The sequence below is a fragment of the Aphelocoma coerulescens genome, chromosome 1 (genome assembly GCF_041296385.1).
Source record: "Aphelocoma coerulescens isolate FSJ_1873_10779 chromosome 1, UR_Acoe_1.0, whole genome shotgun sequence".
Taxonomy (NCBI): Eukaryota; Metazoa; Chordata; class Aves; order Passeriformes; family Corvidae; genus Aphelocoma; species Aphelocoma coerulescens.
The window spans coordinates 90,940,225-90,956,597 of NC_091013.1; the positions used below are offsets into that span (position 1 = coordinate 90,940,225).

General features: G+C 41.9%; 2 protein-coding genes across 2 annotated transcripts in view; one reads left to right on the top strand and one right to left on the bottom strand.

The window, feature by feature from the left end:
- Positions 1 to 658: 658 nt before the first annotated feature.
- On the bottom strand, positions 659 to 14,550 carry AQP11 (aquaporin 11). Its single transcript, XM_069016784.1, has 3 exons — positions 13,956 to 14,550; positions 8,757 to 8,873; positions 659 to 2,145 (listed from the first exon to the last, which is right to left on the bottom strand). The coding sequence occupies exons 1-3, from the start codon at positions 14,548 to 14,550 to the stop codon at positions 2,093 to 2,095; spliced, it is 765 nt and encodes a 254-aa protein (XP_068872885.1). The 3' UTR covers positions 659 to 2,092.
- Positions 14,551 to 14,573: 23 nt separating this feature from the next.
- Positions 14,574 to 16,373, top strand: part of PAK1 (p21 (RAC1) activated kinase 1) — a 102,525-nt gene continuing 100,725 nt past the window's right edge. Inside the window, exon 1 of the mRNA XM_069016693.1 lies at positions 14,574 to 14,658. The gene's annotated coding sequence lies outside the window, so the exon portion shown is untranslated. The remainder of the gene's footprint in view (positions 14,659 to 16,373) is intronic.

Sequence of the window (16,373 nt, forward strand, 5' to 3'; positions counted from 1 at the left end):
ATTTTGTGTTCTAGTGCCTATAAATACAGCAACTACTTGTTAATCACCCAGATTGGTACCAATTTCTTTTAAACTACATGTTGTGGCAAAATAAGCAAAGCAGACATGGAGAAGTCAGATCTCATCTGACTTCCTTACTTTATGGACTTTGCTTTTGCAGGCCATCAGAAATGATGTGGAAGTAGGGCCTCTAATCTAATAAATCTTGGCTGCCTGTAGGTTTGTATATCTGCTTTCTCTTTTCTTTGTCTATTTTTATGCTCTTTGAGGTTTATTTTTGAGACCTTTATCCTGTGGGCTCCATGGGTTTAGAGGAGACATCAAATCATGTAGATTTTGAAAGACTTGTTTCCATAAGAAATGAGGTGAAAAAGTGGGGGGAAAAATTATTAGGTATGGATCACTTTAAAAATAGGTAAAAGAGATAAAAAGCAGTAAAACAAGAAAGGGAAGGTAGAAACCCCCAAAAGGATCTGCTTTAGAATCAGAACAAGGTATAAAAATACATCTTTTTTCAGAGGATCACATCTTTCAGGCTCAGTGTGCTGGTGTGTGGTCCTTGCCATGGAGAGTTTTAACAAGTTTCCTTTGGTAGAACTACTCACACCAGGGTCGAGGAGCTGCTGAATGATAACTCAGCAGTTCTAGTTCTCTTCAGTGTATTAGCAGGCTAATTTCTTTTATTATTAATTACTGAACACAGGGTCATGGATAGCACTCTTGTATGTGAAGCACATTCATACAACTGATTTAATTTTGCAATATAATCTTATAGCTACCTTGGAAAAATAAAACAAGAAAAGATTTTATTGCAACAAGGAAATTACATGGAAATATTTACTTCCCAAACTCTTGCAAAAAAGATAGCTGACAACAGTAGCTGTTAAAGACTTCATCAGTTTACTGTGAAAAACCCCCCATCTGATTCCCTTTCTCTTAAAATATGGTTTGTAAGATGACTTGGATGATGAGGCGAAGGACACAATGCTGAGATCTTTGTAGAATTTGTTAACCATCTCTCCTTTCAAACCAAGTAACTATAAAATGAAAAACTGAATTTACTTTTAAATTTGAGAGATCTATTTTGGCATATTTAAAAATTAAGCTGCAGCCAGAAAAAGAAACCTCATGCTAGAATCAGAGCTTCAGAGGGTGGTACCCATCAGTGGTGTCTGCCTCAGCTGAGGCTGTAAAGGGCAGGCTTGTGCCTGTTTTGTATAGGTAGCTTTCCTGTAGGTTCTATCTCTGTTATTTATTCTCCTGCATTGCAGATTCATTTGTTTTTTAAAGAAGTTGATAAGAGCTACATAAAATCAAGGACAAATGGAGTACTGCATGATTCATGCCTATATACTGTGTCTATGTGAAGAGGCAGCAGTAATTGCCAAAAAAAGTAGAGGGCTTTGCCTAAAATGCCATTTGATGTGCGTGTCTACAGAATTTTATGGTACTTTGTTACTGCTTTTTCCAACAGTCTCCAGTGGGACAGGATGGGGCAGAGCCTGCATGGAAGGGAGGAGTTACTTACCTGCACAAAGGTATTATTAAAACAATGTTGGTCATACAGACTTTTAATTTTGGTGTAGGGTGGCTCTAGAACAGAGCTGTGGAGACTCTTCTAGGGAGTAGTGTAGCCTTTCTTCCTCTCAGAGGTAGTTATATGGCAAGTAGGAATATGATGATGTCAGTATAAGAAATCTTCAGCTCCCTTTTTGCAGATGCCTTCAATGGGAAGAAATCCAATAAAATCAAACCTTGAAAGGATAGGGTATTTCTCTAAAATTAGTTTTGCATGCTAATAAAGGTCAGCAAATGGCACTTATGGCTAAAGTGACAAAGTTTGTGTTTTAACAGTCTTTCACATTCATATGGCTTAACTGAAAATGGTGGCAGATATTCCCAAAATCCCAATATGCATTTAAAAAATTATTATTTGAATACAAAGTGGTAAGTCATATATTTCAAATGTGAAGTCTGAAAATACAAATGAAAGGTGGCATGGAAGTCTGTCAACAGTTCTCTGAAAGCTTTATGTCTGGAGATGTTGAAAATATTTTTTATGTAGTGCTGCCAAATTTCAGGATTTGATGTCTCAAGATATCCGAGGAAAGAGTTCATCCCATATAAAAGCCACAAGTATTGTACCTGAAATGAGAAGTTACAGAAAGGACCTTTATTTAAATGCATTTGAGAAGGACTCAGTACTGGTATGGAAAATTAACATTATATTCAAGTATTTGAGTGTCTAACACAATACTGCAGAGACTGCATCAGTACTATTTGCAAAGGAAGCTTCCAACAGGCCATGCAAGTGGTCCCTGTGAGTTAATAATCTTGTTTTCTTTAGTATGGTTAATGCTTTGATCCATGTAAGCCAAGCCAAAGGCAGAGAGTTTGGCTAGGTGAATCCAGCACGGGCACCTTCCTGTTCCTGATCAGGGTTCCTTTCTTTGTAGCTGGATGTATAAATGACTGAACCAGCAGCTTAACCTCCATCCCTCACTTGAGTCTGATAGCTGTGTCTGTTTTGATAACATTTTTAGGCACTGCCAAGTGGGTATAGGATAGTGGGTGTTTTACTGAAGATCATTCTGATTTAGGGCTTATTCTGAAGCTGAAAAAACTGTAAAGTTAGAGATAGTGTACAATTCTCATGAAGAAACTTCTATTTCAAGTTGGAAGGGACCCATAAATCCAAAGGGCATCCAAATACAGTTTATTATGATCAGTGGTGTATTCTTTCAGAGGCAAAGAGGATGGCATTGATGGCATTGCCCACACATAAGCTTGTATTTATGAAACTTCTTAGATCACAAAAAAAGCTTATTGGAAGGGATTCTGTTTAGTCCAGTCTCCCATTCAGTGCAGGACTTTGCCTATGCTACATGGGTCAGTGAGACTTTCCCTGGCTGAGTCCCAGAAACCTCCACGCTGGTGACTGTAGCATTTCTCCAGGAACCTAATTTCAGTGTTGCTGCACCCTTCCCCCTAAATGTTTTCCTGGAATCTAAGCTGAACTTCCCATGCCCCAATTTGTGGCCTTGCTGTTACTTGTTGCCAAAAAGAATGGTTAATCTGTTATCCTTGTAACTACTCTTGAAATAGTGCTTGACAGTACTTAAAACACACTTTCATCTTATTTTTGCAGCATAAACAAGTCCAGTTCCCTCAGCTTTCCCTCTCAAATCAGGTACTCCAGGCCCTTCATCATCTTTGTAGTCCTCCACTGCCTGCATCCTGTTTTGTGACACGTCGCTCTTGAACGAGGGGACTCCACCTATGTTCAGATGCCACCTCACATGCATTGAGTAGAAGGAGGCAATAATCACAGAATCAATTTGTTTGGAAAAGCCCTGAGATTATGTAGTCCAACCTGTGACTGAACACCACCGTGTCAGTAGACCATGGCACTCAGTGCCACATCCAGTCTTTGCTTAAGCACCTTCAGGAACAGTGACTCCACCACCTTCCTGGGCAGCTCTTTCCAAAAACTAATCACGCTTGCAGTGAAGAAATTCTTCCTAATGTCCAACCTAAACCTCCCCTGGCACAAGCTTATGCCTATGTCTTCTCATCCCATCACTGGTTGCCTGGGAGAAGAGACTGACACCCCCCCTACCCCAGCTGGAACCTCCTTTCAGGTATTTGTGGAAAGCGATAAAGTCCTCCCCGAGCCTCTTTTTCTCCCGGTTAAACAGCCCCAGCTCCCTCAGCCAATCCTCGTAAGAGTTGTGCTCCAGACCCTTCACCAGCTCTGTTGCCCTTCTCTGGACACACTCTGGCACCTCAATGTCCTTCCTGAACTGAGGGGCCCAGAACTCGACACAGCACTTGAGGAGTGGCCTCACCAGTGCCAAGTACAGGGAAAGCATCACTTCTCTGGTCATGCTGGCCACACTATTGTTGACACAGGCCACGTGCCATTGACCTTTTTGGCCACCTGGGCACACACTGGCTCATGTTCAGCTGCTGTCAACCAGCACCCCCAGGTCCTTTTCTGCTGGACCACTTTTCAACCACTATGCCCCCAGCCTGTAGCCCTGCTGCATGGGGTTGTTGTGGCCAAAGCTTAGGACCCAGCATTTGGTCTTGTTGAATCTCATGTTGTTGGTCTCAGCCCACCTCTCCAGCCTGTGGAGATCCCTCTGCAGTGGTGCTGATCCCAAACTGCTGAATCACGTGCTTTGTCTTGCAGAGAGACCAAACTGTTGTGAACAAACTTTAATTCAGGTCACTGTTAAACACACTGGGGAATATGAACTCCCAGTACCAACACCAGTGTACTCTGCATGGTATTGGCCACCAGCCAGGTGTCAACCCATTGATTGTGACAGTTTGAGGTCAATGGTTTAGCCAATCTTTATTGCAGCTAATAGTTTTTTTGAGTGACCCCACCTTGAACCAAGAATGCTGTGGGAGGTGGTATCAAAAGCCTTACTAAAGTGAAGGTATGCTACATCCCTGCTCCCCCCTCATTCCCACGTGGATTCATCACAGAAAGCAACCAAGCATGGTCAAGCATGGATTACCCTCGCTAAATCTGTGCTGACGGTTCCTATGATTACCTTTGTGTTGTTTACATGGTTGGAAATGGATTCCAAGACTAGATACTCCACCACCTTCCCACTGACTGAAGTGAGACCAACTAGCTTACAGTTCCCTGGGTTCTCTCTCCTCCTTCTCAAAAGGGGGCATAATACTAGCACATTTCCCATTGGCAGGAACCTCCTCCAACTGCTGTGGATTCTCATAAATGAAGGACAGTTCCAACACTGGCCAACTCTACCTCCATTTCTAGGTAAATCCCACTAGAGTCAGTGGATTCACAATCACATATGTTGTTCCTATAGTGTTGCTCCCTATTTATTGCTTTCTTTGAAAAAATTTACTGATTTACACAGAGGTTTGGGAGCAAATTTTGCTTGGGAAGACTGCGTGGTACCTCAGCCTTTTTTCCATGCCATCCATCACTAGGTTGTCTCCCCCATCCTCCAAATGACCTACATTTTCTCTGGACTTTTTTTGTGATTAGGATATTTGTAACTCTGCATGCCCCTGCTCTTAGTTCCAGCTGAGCTCTAACCTTCCTGATTTTGTTTCCAAGTGCCTGTGCAAAGCTCTTACATTCCTCCTTTGCTGCCTGTCCCACTTTCAACTTCTTACATGCTCTCCTTTGTTGTAGGGAAGCTTTTTGTCTAGCCAGCAGGGAAAGGCTTTCTGTCCAAATTCCTAGTCTAACTATGTGACAGATTCCTTCTGCATATCTCAATCTATTACTGAGCTCTCATGAGCTTTTTTTAAAAATCACCCTTGTAACATATACTTTTCTAATTTATAGCAGCTTCCAAGGGAATTACTACTGACTTAGCAATTCCCTAAACAAGGAGAATTTTTTTTTGAAGTCCAAAGTCTGGACAGCTCTGCTATTTACCTTCCCAGTCCTCTGGACCCTGAACTCTTGTGAGGACTACAACCCAAGTGGCCACATTCACCACCCATTCTGCTCTGTAAGCAGGTCAAGTTCAGGATTAACCACTCACTGGCCCTTCCGTATTTGAACTAGACATAATTACTGACAGTTTCTAGGAGCTTCGTGGATTGCATTCACTCACTGCGTAAGAGTTTTTGCTCAGATGATGTCTGTGGAGCTGAAAACCCCTATGAGGACCAGGGTCTGGGAATAGGAGTAGTTTGTTTTCTAGTTGTTTGTTGAAAACCTCCTTTGCTTCCAAGTGCCTGAGGTACTGAACACTTCACTGCAGATGGACTTGGAATTCTTGTTTCTTTGCTTAAGTGTTTGAACTTGCTGGCAGCCTCTGAATAGCCTCTCCTCTGAGCAGAAAGCTCAAAGTGTCACCTGTTGCCTTCTCTCTTGCTTACCTCTTCCATTTACATCTACTGCTAAGTGACTTTTGTGGCACTTATTTTCTAAGGAATAGTATTAGTCTTTCTAGTAAAACTGATCTAAAGAAAGGGGCGTTGATTCTAGAAACCTAGCAGGAGGGTAGATCAGGTTGGCTAGGGCTTTGAGCATCTTGGTCTAGTGCAAGGTGTCCCTGCCCCTGGGTAGGGGGGTTAAAACTGATGGTCTCTAACATCCCTCACTCTACAATACAATTCTATAATATGCTATGCTGGCACCTGTCCAGGAAAGAGCATTTCATTTTATTGACCTCATGACTATCTTGTCACCAACTTTTCCATTCATAGCTGCCATCTCCCTGGTACTGAAAGAGCAGCATTAGGTCCGTCCCCATCATTACTGATGGTATAATCATCCCTGGACCACTATCATGGATTCCTTTGGCAGCAAAACAGAAACTGTCTTTGTTCCACTGGTACTTACTGAGTCTATGTTCACAGTGCAGAACTTAGGCCTGCCTGTGCTAAGTTATAAACACTTGCTGGCATCTATGTTTATTGCAGGAATCGGGAGTTTATTGCTGCTGGAGAATCACCTTCACCAAAACATCAATGAAGCCATTTTGAAAAATGAATAATTAACTACAATTTCAAGATTAAATTCCTGAAAGACCATAAACCACCAGATTTGTTTATCCTAAAAGAAAATTTCCATTTCATCCTCATCTTGTGAAAGTGATAATCAGTTTTCCTCTTGTTCCAAGTGTCCTTTCTAGGAACATTGTTTACAATGTGCTTACAGCCAGATCAGGGTATCAGTTATATACTGAACACTCTCCATCTCCTTGTCCTCATGGATTTTTGCTATGGCCATAAATTAGAATATATTGCACTTTGCATAGGCAATTTTAAGTTTCGTGATATGTTAGTCCATGGTTCTACTGTGTGGTAGTTATTACAGCAAAACACAAAAAACCCTTTGAAAAAATTTCCCAAAGTAAGAACAAAGTAATTTAACCATCTACGAGGCTGATGCTGGAAGAAGTAAGACATCATATTAGCATATCATTGTGACTCTGCCAGTTTCTAGGAAGTCTGAAACAGCATTTCTGCTGGCATGTGGATTCTGAAAGTAATTTTTTACAATTGAATTTAAAATATCCCTTCCCTCATCATCTACTTTCATGATTCTGCTTAGAGGTTCTTTCCCAAGAATTTATTGTTTACAACTATTGATTTATAAGGTCTCTATGAAATGTATGAAATGCATCCATGAAACATCCTTGTTTTGTAATAAGATATTTATATCACTAACAGGTGATCCACAGACCTGAGATCTGTAACTAAATGTTGGCTACAGTAGTGACACTGCAATAAGTGATGTGTCCTGAGTATTCACATCTTTACAACTGCTCAGTCTGGCCTTCCTTTCCCTCATAAGAGACAGCATTCAATGTATTCTGTATGTATATTCTAGATGTTAACCAATGAAAAACCACTGTTCCTGAATTTTCATAGAAATAGAACATTGCTCCTTAATCACATTCTAAGTCATGGGTCCATTTCAGTTAAGGTCAGTTGATTTTATGATGTCAAAAATCACCTGGAGGTTTTCTGCAAAGCTGTTCTGCAGGACGCATCTCGGAATGTAAGTAGAACATGGGGTTTCAGAATGCCTCCTGCTTCTTTAAATCACTTGCCAAAAGATTAAATCCCAAATACTTAGAACCTGGAAAATCTTTAAATGGTTATGAGGTTGAAATCAGTTACTGTATCAGCAAGCTAAAGCTGAATTGTGAGAAATACTATGTGGCCTGTCAGGACCCGAGTGATGCTGATCAGCTTTGCCCATGACATTTCATTAATTTCTCACTTACTCTGTTGGTTCAGTCATCCTGTCTGGAGATCGAATTTAACAAGATTATATTAAAGTGAATTTCAGTTAGGTTTAAACTTCTGTCTTCGTTTTTGGCTGACTGAGAGTCAAGGCAACAAGACCTGAACTCAAGAAAAGGAAGTGTTTGGTCAAACAGGAGCCCCTTCCAGGGTTTCCTGTGTATATTTTACATCCTGTTGTGCCTTCATCACTGTTGTACCTTCTAATAGGATTAAGAGTCATGAAAGAATTCAGGATTAGCAGACTGCTTCTTTATATACCCTAAGCAGAAAGCTCAGGATTTTTAGGGACCAACTGTAAACAAACAACAGCATGAAGTATCACATGGAGCATTTTCATCTGCACACAGCTAGAAGTCAAAGTCAATAGCTTCCAAATTAAAACCATAATTTAAGTTAGAAAAAACCTAGTTGCTAACACTTCTTATTCTTAAACTGTCAGAACAGACTGTGTCCAATAGTGACTGGGGGAAAAACACAGAATGGGAACTGCAAAATTTAGACACTATGGGGATAAAAAAGATTTGATAAAATACAAGTGGTAACTGAGAAAGCATATTTAAGGCACTTATCCCAATACCTGTGGGTAGGGTTTTTTTTAATTTATCATCCCCCTGTGTTTGTAAACTGTCACAAAACAAGACAGACACCGCGTGGTAACCAGTATGTTTCTCTTTTTGAAGTTCATCAGGCTGATACTTAATTTCAGGTAAGGACCACATTTTAAAGGTCCTTCCCAATCCACATCATTCTCTAATTCACAAAACAGTGCTGCAGGCACTCTACATAGAGCATTAAAAATTTTTAAAATACACAGCCTGCATTTGCAAAATGAAACCATGATTCTGAATGACTTCAACACATACAATATAATCTACTATTTTCTGGATTTAACGCAAAAATCAAGCACACTCTCAAATAAAGAACACCTATTTCCTGATTTATGAACCATGTACTAAATAACACTTTCTCAAATACATAAAGTATTAAGAACTTACCTAAGGATGGTGCTATCCAATATACTAGTGAGTAACTCAAAAATTTGTCATAGAAGCAGTCTGCATGTAATGAAAAAGCCAGTGCTGGGTTAAATATTGCTCCTGTGAGATTTCCACCTGCAATAAGATGTAAACAGCATGAAATCAAACCATCTTTCTTAACATTTACTTTAAATTAAAATGCACATACACCATACTACAAGAAATCTACACCCTGCAATAAAGTGAATTAGCAGAAACAGTTTGAAGAGATAAAACTCTTCTCAAGTTATTCACCTGATGACATAGTAAACAGTTTAACTGTTTTCTCAAAGGCTTTAAAACATGAAGGGTAAGCTATAACTTCCTTTATCTCTTTTTAGCAAATACTCTTTAAAGAGATAGGTCTGGCCAATGTGGAATGTTTCTAATGATAAACCTAGAAGCTATTTCTGTATCATGATTTTAGAGGAGACAGAAATTACGTAAGTCATTACATTACAGCCTCATGTCACATGAAACACATATGCAAGATAAAGGAAAAAAACTGTCAAGTACTGTCCTTGCTAAGCTGACCTCTCTACTTTCTTAAAGGAACACTAATATTACCATATTAATGTACAGAACGTTAAGATTTTCAGATGGTATAAGAACTGTGGGAAACTTCTATATGTTGTTCAAAGAAAATAGAAGTAAGAGCCACTCCACTTCTTGCAGAAGGAAGCCAAGCATCTTTCCTTGCCTCTGACTTCAGATGTAAATGAAGTTGCCTAAACATTTTCTAAATAACGAGATCCAAACACATTACACTGGGGACTAAGCTGTAATTACACTACAGATACCTGGAGCTAAGGATGTTTAATTCTTACATATGTTGTTCCTCTCATTGCAATTCTGCAGAAAAAGCATTACTCATAGCTAAATTATCTGTTTTCCTCTACTGTTAGTTACTAACCACCCCATACCTGTTTTATCTATTAACCTATTCCCATAAAATATTCTGTAATTGCACCTATATAATTCCTTACAGCTTATTCTTGACTTCTCCCCAAATAAGCTTTTATGAGCTTTGAACTCACCCTTTGGACAAATACCCTGCTGCTGTAATCCTCATTTGCTATGACTGTGCAATCATTTACCCAAAGTTTCAGTAAAATCTTTGTCATTCTCTTCTTCTGTATTTCTCTTTCTGTATTCTCCCTATTATTTCTTTTACTGTTATTACGGTTCAGGAACATTTTAATCTTTGTTTGTCTACTCAGTTCACTGTGGTTTTACACTTGTTCTCAAGAACAAGTCAGATTTACTGTGCAGTCTGTTTTTCTGCACACTGACATATTAGCAATGTCCACAGTTGCCAGGAAGCCCAGTTACAATAATTTACTTTGCTTTAATCTATTTATGACTCCACTGCTTCTGCTTCTATATCCACAAACATACAATTGAAAGCAGAATTTCACTCTCAGGATGCAGTTGATGAACATTAAACATTAGACAGTTTTAGCTGCTGTATTTCTTCAATATTCATTACTAATAACTACTAGAATATCAACCATAGGCCAGGGGCACGACTATAATCTTACTTAAAATTATTTATTTAACACCTCAGTCTCTGTACCAGAAAAGACAAATTATTTTATGGCAGAAGAAGTGTAATCTCTTTGATGGGGTATGCATAAAATGTTTAAAAGGGGAAGTAATGCCACACAGTGCATGAGAAAGTAATTTTACCTTTTTGCCTCTACTAAAGGCAAAGCCAAAATTAGGAAGAAACTCAGAATTAAAAATAGGTATCTCATTTGTACCTTGATATGTTAGGCTCAGAAAAATCTAACCAATTTCATATGATTCTGACTTAATTGTAATGCTGCCTGTAAATAAAAAAACCCCTCAAAAGGTGTATTGTTTTAACCCCTAAATAAGTACTTTCCCAAAAGAACTATACAAAAATATCCTTTACCATCTTGCATATGGTCTGCATCCTTAGCTAATGAATCATTCCCTTAATGTGTAAAGACATAATGTTCTTTTTTTTTTCTTTATTTAGTAGAAAACAAGAGAGTGAAGCAGAACTTTTGTGTTCAGTATGCACTACTATAAAAATTCAGTTTGTGTAGGACTAAATGTAAAAAAAATCCAAATATTTATAAGTATGAAAAAGTATAAGAAAAAGTAAAGGAACAGCAGTAAGGTACAGGGCAGACCTCAGTACCTTTTATCAGTACAACACTGACCTACTGAGATGTGTTTCTTCCAACAGCTTCATTTATTCAACCATAAAAATACAACTGAATGTTTTTGAACCTTGTCTGTGCATCAGTACTTTTAGACAGGTGTAAGCCACAGGGATGTGGCTGTCCTTCAGAATTTTACCCACACCAAACTGGAATGAGAGGTGTTCCTTCTTACAGTCCCTGTTTAAACAGCAATCATTCACCTTATAGGATACAGCTTTCAAACTCACAGCAGAGCATAATTCATGGAATGAAATACGATATGCCATGTATGAGGTGTTTTTTCTGTAATTTCTAATTCACTCATAACTGTAACAAACACAAGTCCTGAAGGCACAATTGATTTAGTTTTTTGAAATCAGAGTATAAAAAGAAATCATTATAATGAATTTTATTTTGTAAATTTAATGCACCTGGGCTCCTAGCTAGAACACTGTATTTACCTGTCACTGTTGTACCAAAAACAGCAAAAAATGACACAAGTCCAATTTCAGGTTAAGTGGCCAAAATGGCTCTATTTAATTCTATAAATCAGCTTATATAGCTTTGTTCACAAGGGTGGCATGACCCCATTGGTCACTTGACTATCCACCCTCTAGAGTGATAGGTGGAGGTTCCATAAAGCCCATTCAAAAAATTTTTTCCAATGTACAAAACAACTTGGACAACAAGTTTGCAGGTGCAAGATAAAGTCTTGGTTTACAAAAAACTGTTTTCAGCTAGCCTGCATGAGAAAGAAAAACTTCACAAGATGCTTCAGCAGCTGGAAAATTCCTCTGCTCTTAGCCTTTTAGTATCCACATTTACCAAATTAAAGTTTAAAAAAATTATTATTCAGACAAGACTCTAAACTATTCAATACTTTTGTACAAAAAAGTAAGAGTGTGTAAGGGTAAGTTTGCCTTAATTTGTGCTGGTTGCTTGAGCCTTTGGTACTGGGTGTGCAAGGAAGATCTCTTCCTCTTAGAGAAGCACTCAAGTTTCTTATAAACAGTAAACAAAAGAGGTGCAGAAGATTTCCTGAGAATGATCCAGCTCAGCTAAATTGTGTATGTGTCTGTCTTCACAGCCTGCAGATGAGAACTCGTCCTGCTGGAGGCCACGTTTTGTGACACCTGATTTGTAAGTCACTCTCCCTGCTGCGTGTAAGAAGCAGAGGTAGGACAGACATGGTTAGGGCTATGCCATGAGATGCACAGGACATACGGGATATGTGCAGCAGACATCATCCATGGCCACTTACCAGGCCCCTTGTTATTGCCTCAGCTATGCCAGGATCTGAATACACATACATGTTTATAGTAGACTAGTAGACTGTAGTTTAAAAGAAATGCAAAGGAAAATGTCCAGGTGGCACAGGGTGTTGTGCACACGATGCAAAAGAGGCCTGGGCACCTCAGCAGGTCTGAGGTTTCCTAGAAGTACGTGCAGATCGATTGCACTGGATAGTCCCAACAAGCACAGAAGGGCACTCGGTACACTCAGCCTTCACGTGGCACACTTAGCCTTCTCCTGCTAGAAAAAGATAGGAACCTGGCCAATGACACTGGGAGTGAATTCTTTGTATGAATTAGCTAAAAGAAAGGCAGTGTGACACATAATATTTTACACGACTGTTTGCTAAGCAGGAGAAGAATGTTAGGAATCAGGAATCCAGATTTCTATGCTTGCGGAAGAGGGAGGAGGATATTTGGCTACACTTTCACCTAGCAACAGAGAAATATATTTAATGTCCTCAAATGCACTGACACCTTGCTTCTGCTTTTAAAAGTTAACTTTAGAAAGTAGTTCAAACTACCAAGTTAATTCTCAAAATTCCCCATCGACTTTTGTCTTTAAGGTATTAGCTAATTTCAGCTAAAAATAATGAGTAAAGATTTTTACATTACTACATCTGAAAATGTGACTGTACATTGTTCTAGATGCTATTATGTTAAATAGCATTAATATAGCTAAACCTTTAGGACAAGGCATTAATGACATCCCGGATGTTTGCAGATAAGAGAAGTGATCTCCCTCTCTCAAAGGGATTTGGTAATTGCCTAGATTACTTTTTCTGTGGTGGGGGCAGTAGCACAAGCAAGGAGTTCTGTAATCATCTCTTTCACCTCTCCAAGCTACACGATCTCCTTGCCAGTAGGAGAAGGACTCCCTGCATGGCAGTCCTCAAGTGACCTAATAACTCTTGTCACTTCGGTGGGACAAGAGGGGAACATCAACAGTCAGAAGAAAGAAGTTCAGACTGACTCCCCTCACCTCTCCCTTCCCACTGGTCCAGAGAAGATGGACAGGTGACAGCGTCCCAGCTCTGGGAAGCACGAGGTGATAATCAGGTAAAGGCTGGGATATGGACACACATGGCATTACAGACAAGGGAAGCTCTAATAAAACAGGCACCTCTTTTTTTTCCTTTTTTTTTTTACATTTGGTGTCATGAGGTATTATTTCTGTACATATTCCACAAATAACCATTCCCGTCTCTGATTTAGGGAAGTAGTTAAAAAATTTGCACTGATATGAATTATGCATTATTTAAATGCAGAGATTCTGTATTACCAGTCTGTACCCTGCTGTTGCACAATCAGCACTTTTTCCTGATGCAGCCAGCGGTGCTCTCCCAATGACACTTAGTAATCAGAACACATAGTATGAAATCTCTCATGCTGTATAAATAGTTGGATTATGAAACAATCCTTCACTGAGATATTTTAACACTTAACCATATGTACTTGCAGACCTGACATAATTTTAAATGTGTAACTCATTTCGTTCTTAACCCCATACCTGCCTGGACTGCAACCAGGCAAACTTTATATAAACGCCAAATGAACTTTGCATATGTAGGACGATACAAAAAGAAATCATCAAGGAAAGTGTAATCTAAGAAAAAGCACTTTGCGTCTAAACACTTCTGCAAAAACAGTAAGAACCCCTTCCATTACAACTTTATTGCAGGAACAGAAGGAAAAAAAGAAAAAAGACTAACCTGCATACACGAGCATGGTGATGAGAAGAGCAATCAAATGGACTCTGTATTTGGGATTAACACTTTCGGCTCGCAGGACGGCCAGCTGGAAAACGACAGAAAAGAGCAGTTCTATGCAGAATGCCTGCACCTCTGTAGTCTGCATGGGGCTGCTGCAGCCCTGTGAGAGTGCTCCAAAATGTGGCTCTGCCATCTCCAGACTCCAGATAAAGTGCATGAACACTCTGGCGAGCACTGCAGCCACAAACTGAGCGGCGATCTTGAGTCCCCCCATCCTGAGCGATGTCCCGCCGCCCCACATGGGCTGCAGGGCCCCGCAGGGATTGCATGTGCTGCCGGCGAGGGTCAGGCCGTGCAGGACGGTGAAGCCGTAGGTGAGGGTGAGGGCGGTGTGCGGCTTTGGCTCCACGTTGCCGAGCAGGCTGAGCTCGTTCGTGCAGGCGCAAATCTGGAAGGTGCTGAACATCTCCACAAGGAAAGCGAAGAGGTGCGGGCGGGAGCGCAGCCGGCGCCGGGCCAGCCTCCGGCACAGCCCCACGGTCACCACGACGCCGGACATCAGCAGCAGGGAGCTCCCGACCCCACCGACAGCCATGCCCGGAGCTTCACAGGCCCGAGGGCTCGCGGGAGGTCCAGCCCCACCACCTGCGGGGAGAAAGCAAGCGGGAGAGGGAAGGAAAATGCCCCCGGCTTTCCCTTGGAGGTAGGAGCCAGCTTCTGTTCCCACCTGCGAGGCGCCTGACTCACCCTCCGCTCAGCGGAGCAAAGGGCAGGGGTGAGGGCAGGGGGATCCCGCTTCCTGCCAGGGCACGGGTTAGGAGAAGGAAGCTCTCTCCCTGCGGCGGAAAAGCACGGGGAGGGGAGCGGGGACAAGGGGGCTCTGCTGCCTCCTCAGCCCCTCCGCCGCGGGACGGACCGAGCTCCCCTGTCCCCTCAGCCTGCCGGAGGAGAAGGAGGAGAGGGAGGGCCTCCGCTCCCGGCCGCGGGGGAACGGGAGGCGAGCCGATTTCCCGGCGGGATCGGCGTTGCGGTGCGTCCGTAGCTGCGGGAACGATTCCAGCCCCAGCGCGGAGCCGGGCGCGGGCTCGGCCGCGCCGCCCCCTCCGGCGGGCGCTGCGGCACCGCGCATGCGGGCGGGGCGCTGAGGGAGCGGGGGGCGGGCGGGGCGGCTCCGCGGGGCTGGCACCGGCACCGCCGGCACGCACCGGCCTGGCACCGGCACCGGCACCGGCTGTCCGCGGAGATCAGATCCCTCGCCCCGCGGTTTGCAGCAAGCTCCAGAGAGAGACATTGGTTATTCATTTAGAGTTGCGCAAGCCTGGGTGCTCGGTGGTGTTCAGCAAAAGGAGCGTGCCAACTATCAGAACTTTTTTTGCTATTTGTACGTTGTAGCACACATAGGCATTAAAGAATTACAGGATCAATTAGGTTAGAGAAGACCTCTAATATGACATGGAGCCCAAGGTTTGACCGAACACGACCATGGCAAGTAGACCATGGCACCGAGTCCCACATCCAGTCTTTCCTTAAACACCTCCAGGAACAGCGACTCCGCCACCTCCCTGGGCAGGAGTTCCCATTCCAATGTCTAATCACCCCTTCTGTGAAGAAATTCTTCCTAATGTCCGGCCCAAACCTCCCTTGACACAGCTAAAGCCTGTGTCCTCTCATCCTCTCACTTGATACCTGGAAGAAGAGACCGACCCCCACCTGGCTACAACCTCCTTTCAGGGAGTTGTAGAGAGACAAAGTCCCTCCTGAACCTCCTCCAAACCAAGCACCTCCAGCTCCTTCAGCCACTCCTCATAAGATTTGTTCACTGACTACAAGTTACATAGTTCTCTTATTAATTAGCACTCTTATCTTCTGTTGGTTAATGATTCTCTCAATTCCCATGCTAATTCGTCCACACGTTCAGTGTTTATCTTTTTTGAGCTGGTGAGTTTCTTGGGTCAGTGGTGAGTGAGTTGGTGGCCAGGATCTCCCCCTGCCAGAATTACCTTTTACCCAGTTGGAGATTATTCAGCCCAGTTGCTGAGTTGTCTTTATTAGTTTCTTCCTTATCTTATGAGTTCTGCCAAGTGTCCTTGTGGCCTGTGAATTCTGGGTTGTGTCCACTATCAGCAGTACATCCTTCTTCCCAAGCTTTGTTATCCTCCCCCTAGGTCTGAGGTCATTGAAACAGGTTGAGCCCTAAACCTTAACAAGGCAATTCTACTGACAATTTTTCTAACACCTGGACATCGTTTAGAGCTTCTTGGCTGCTCTGTTTCATGGATTAAACCTCCTTTCTTGTTGATTAGGCTTGAAATACACAAAGATCAAACATTAGAGAACATCCTTTCTTAAGAAAATTCTTACATTTACCACATTTTGTAGCAAGACAGGTTTCTTTCCTGTGTTTTTGGGAACCTGGTG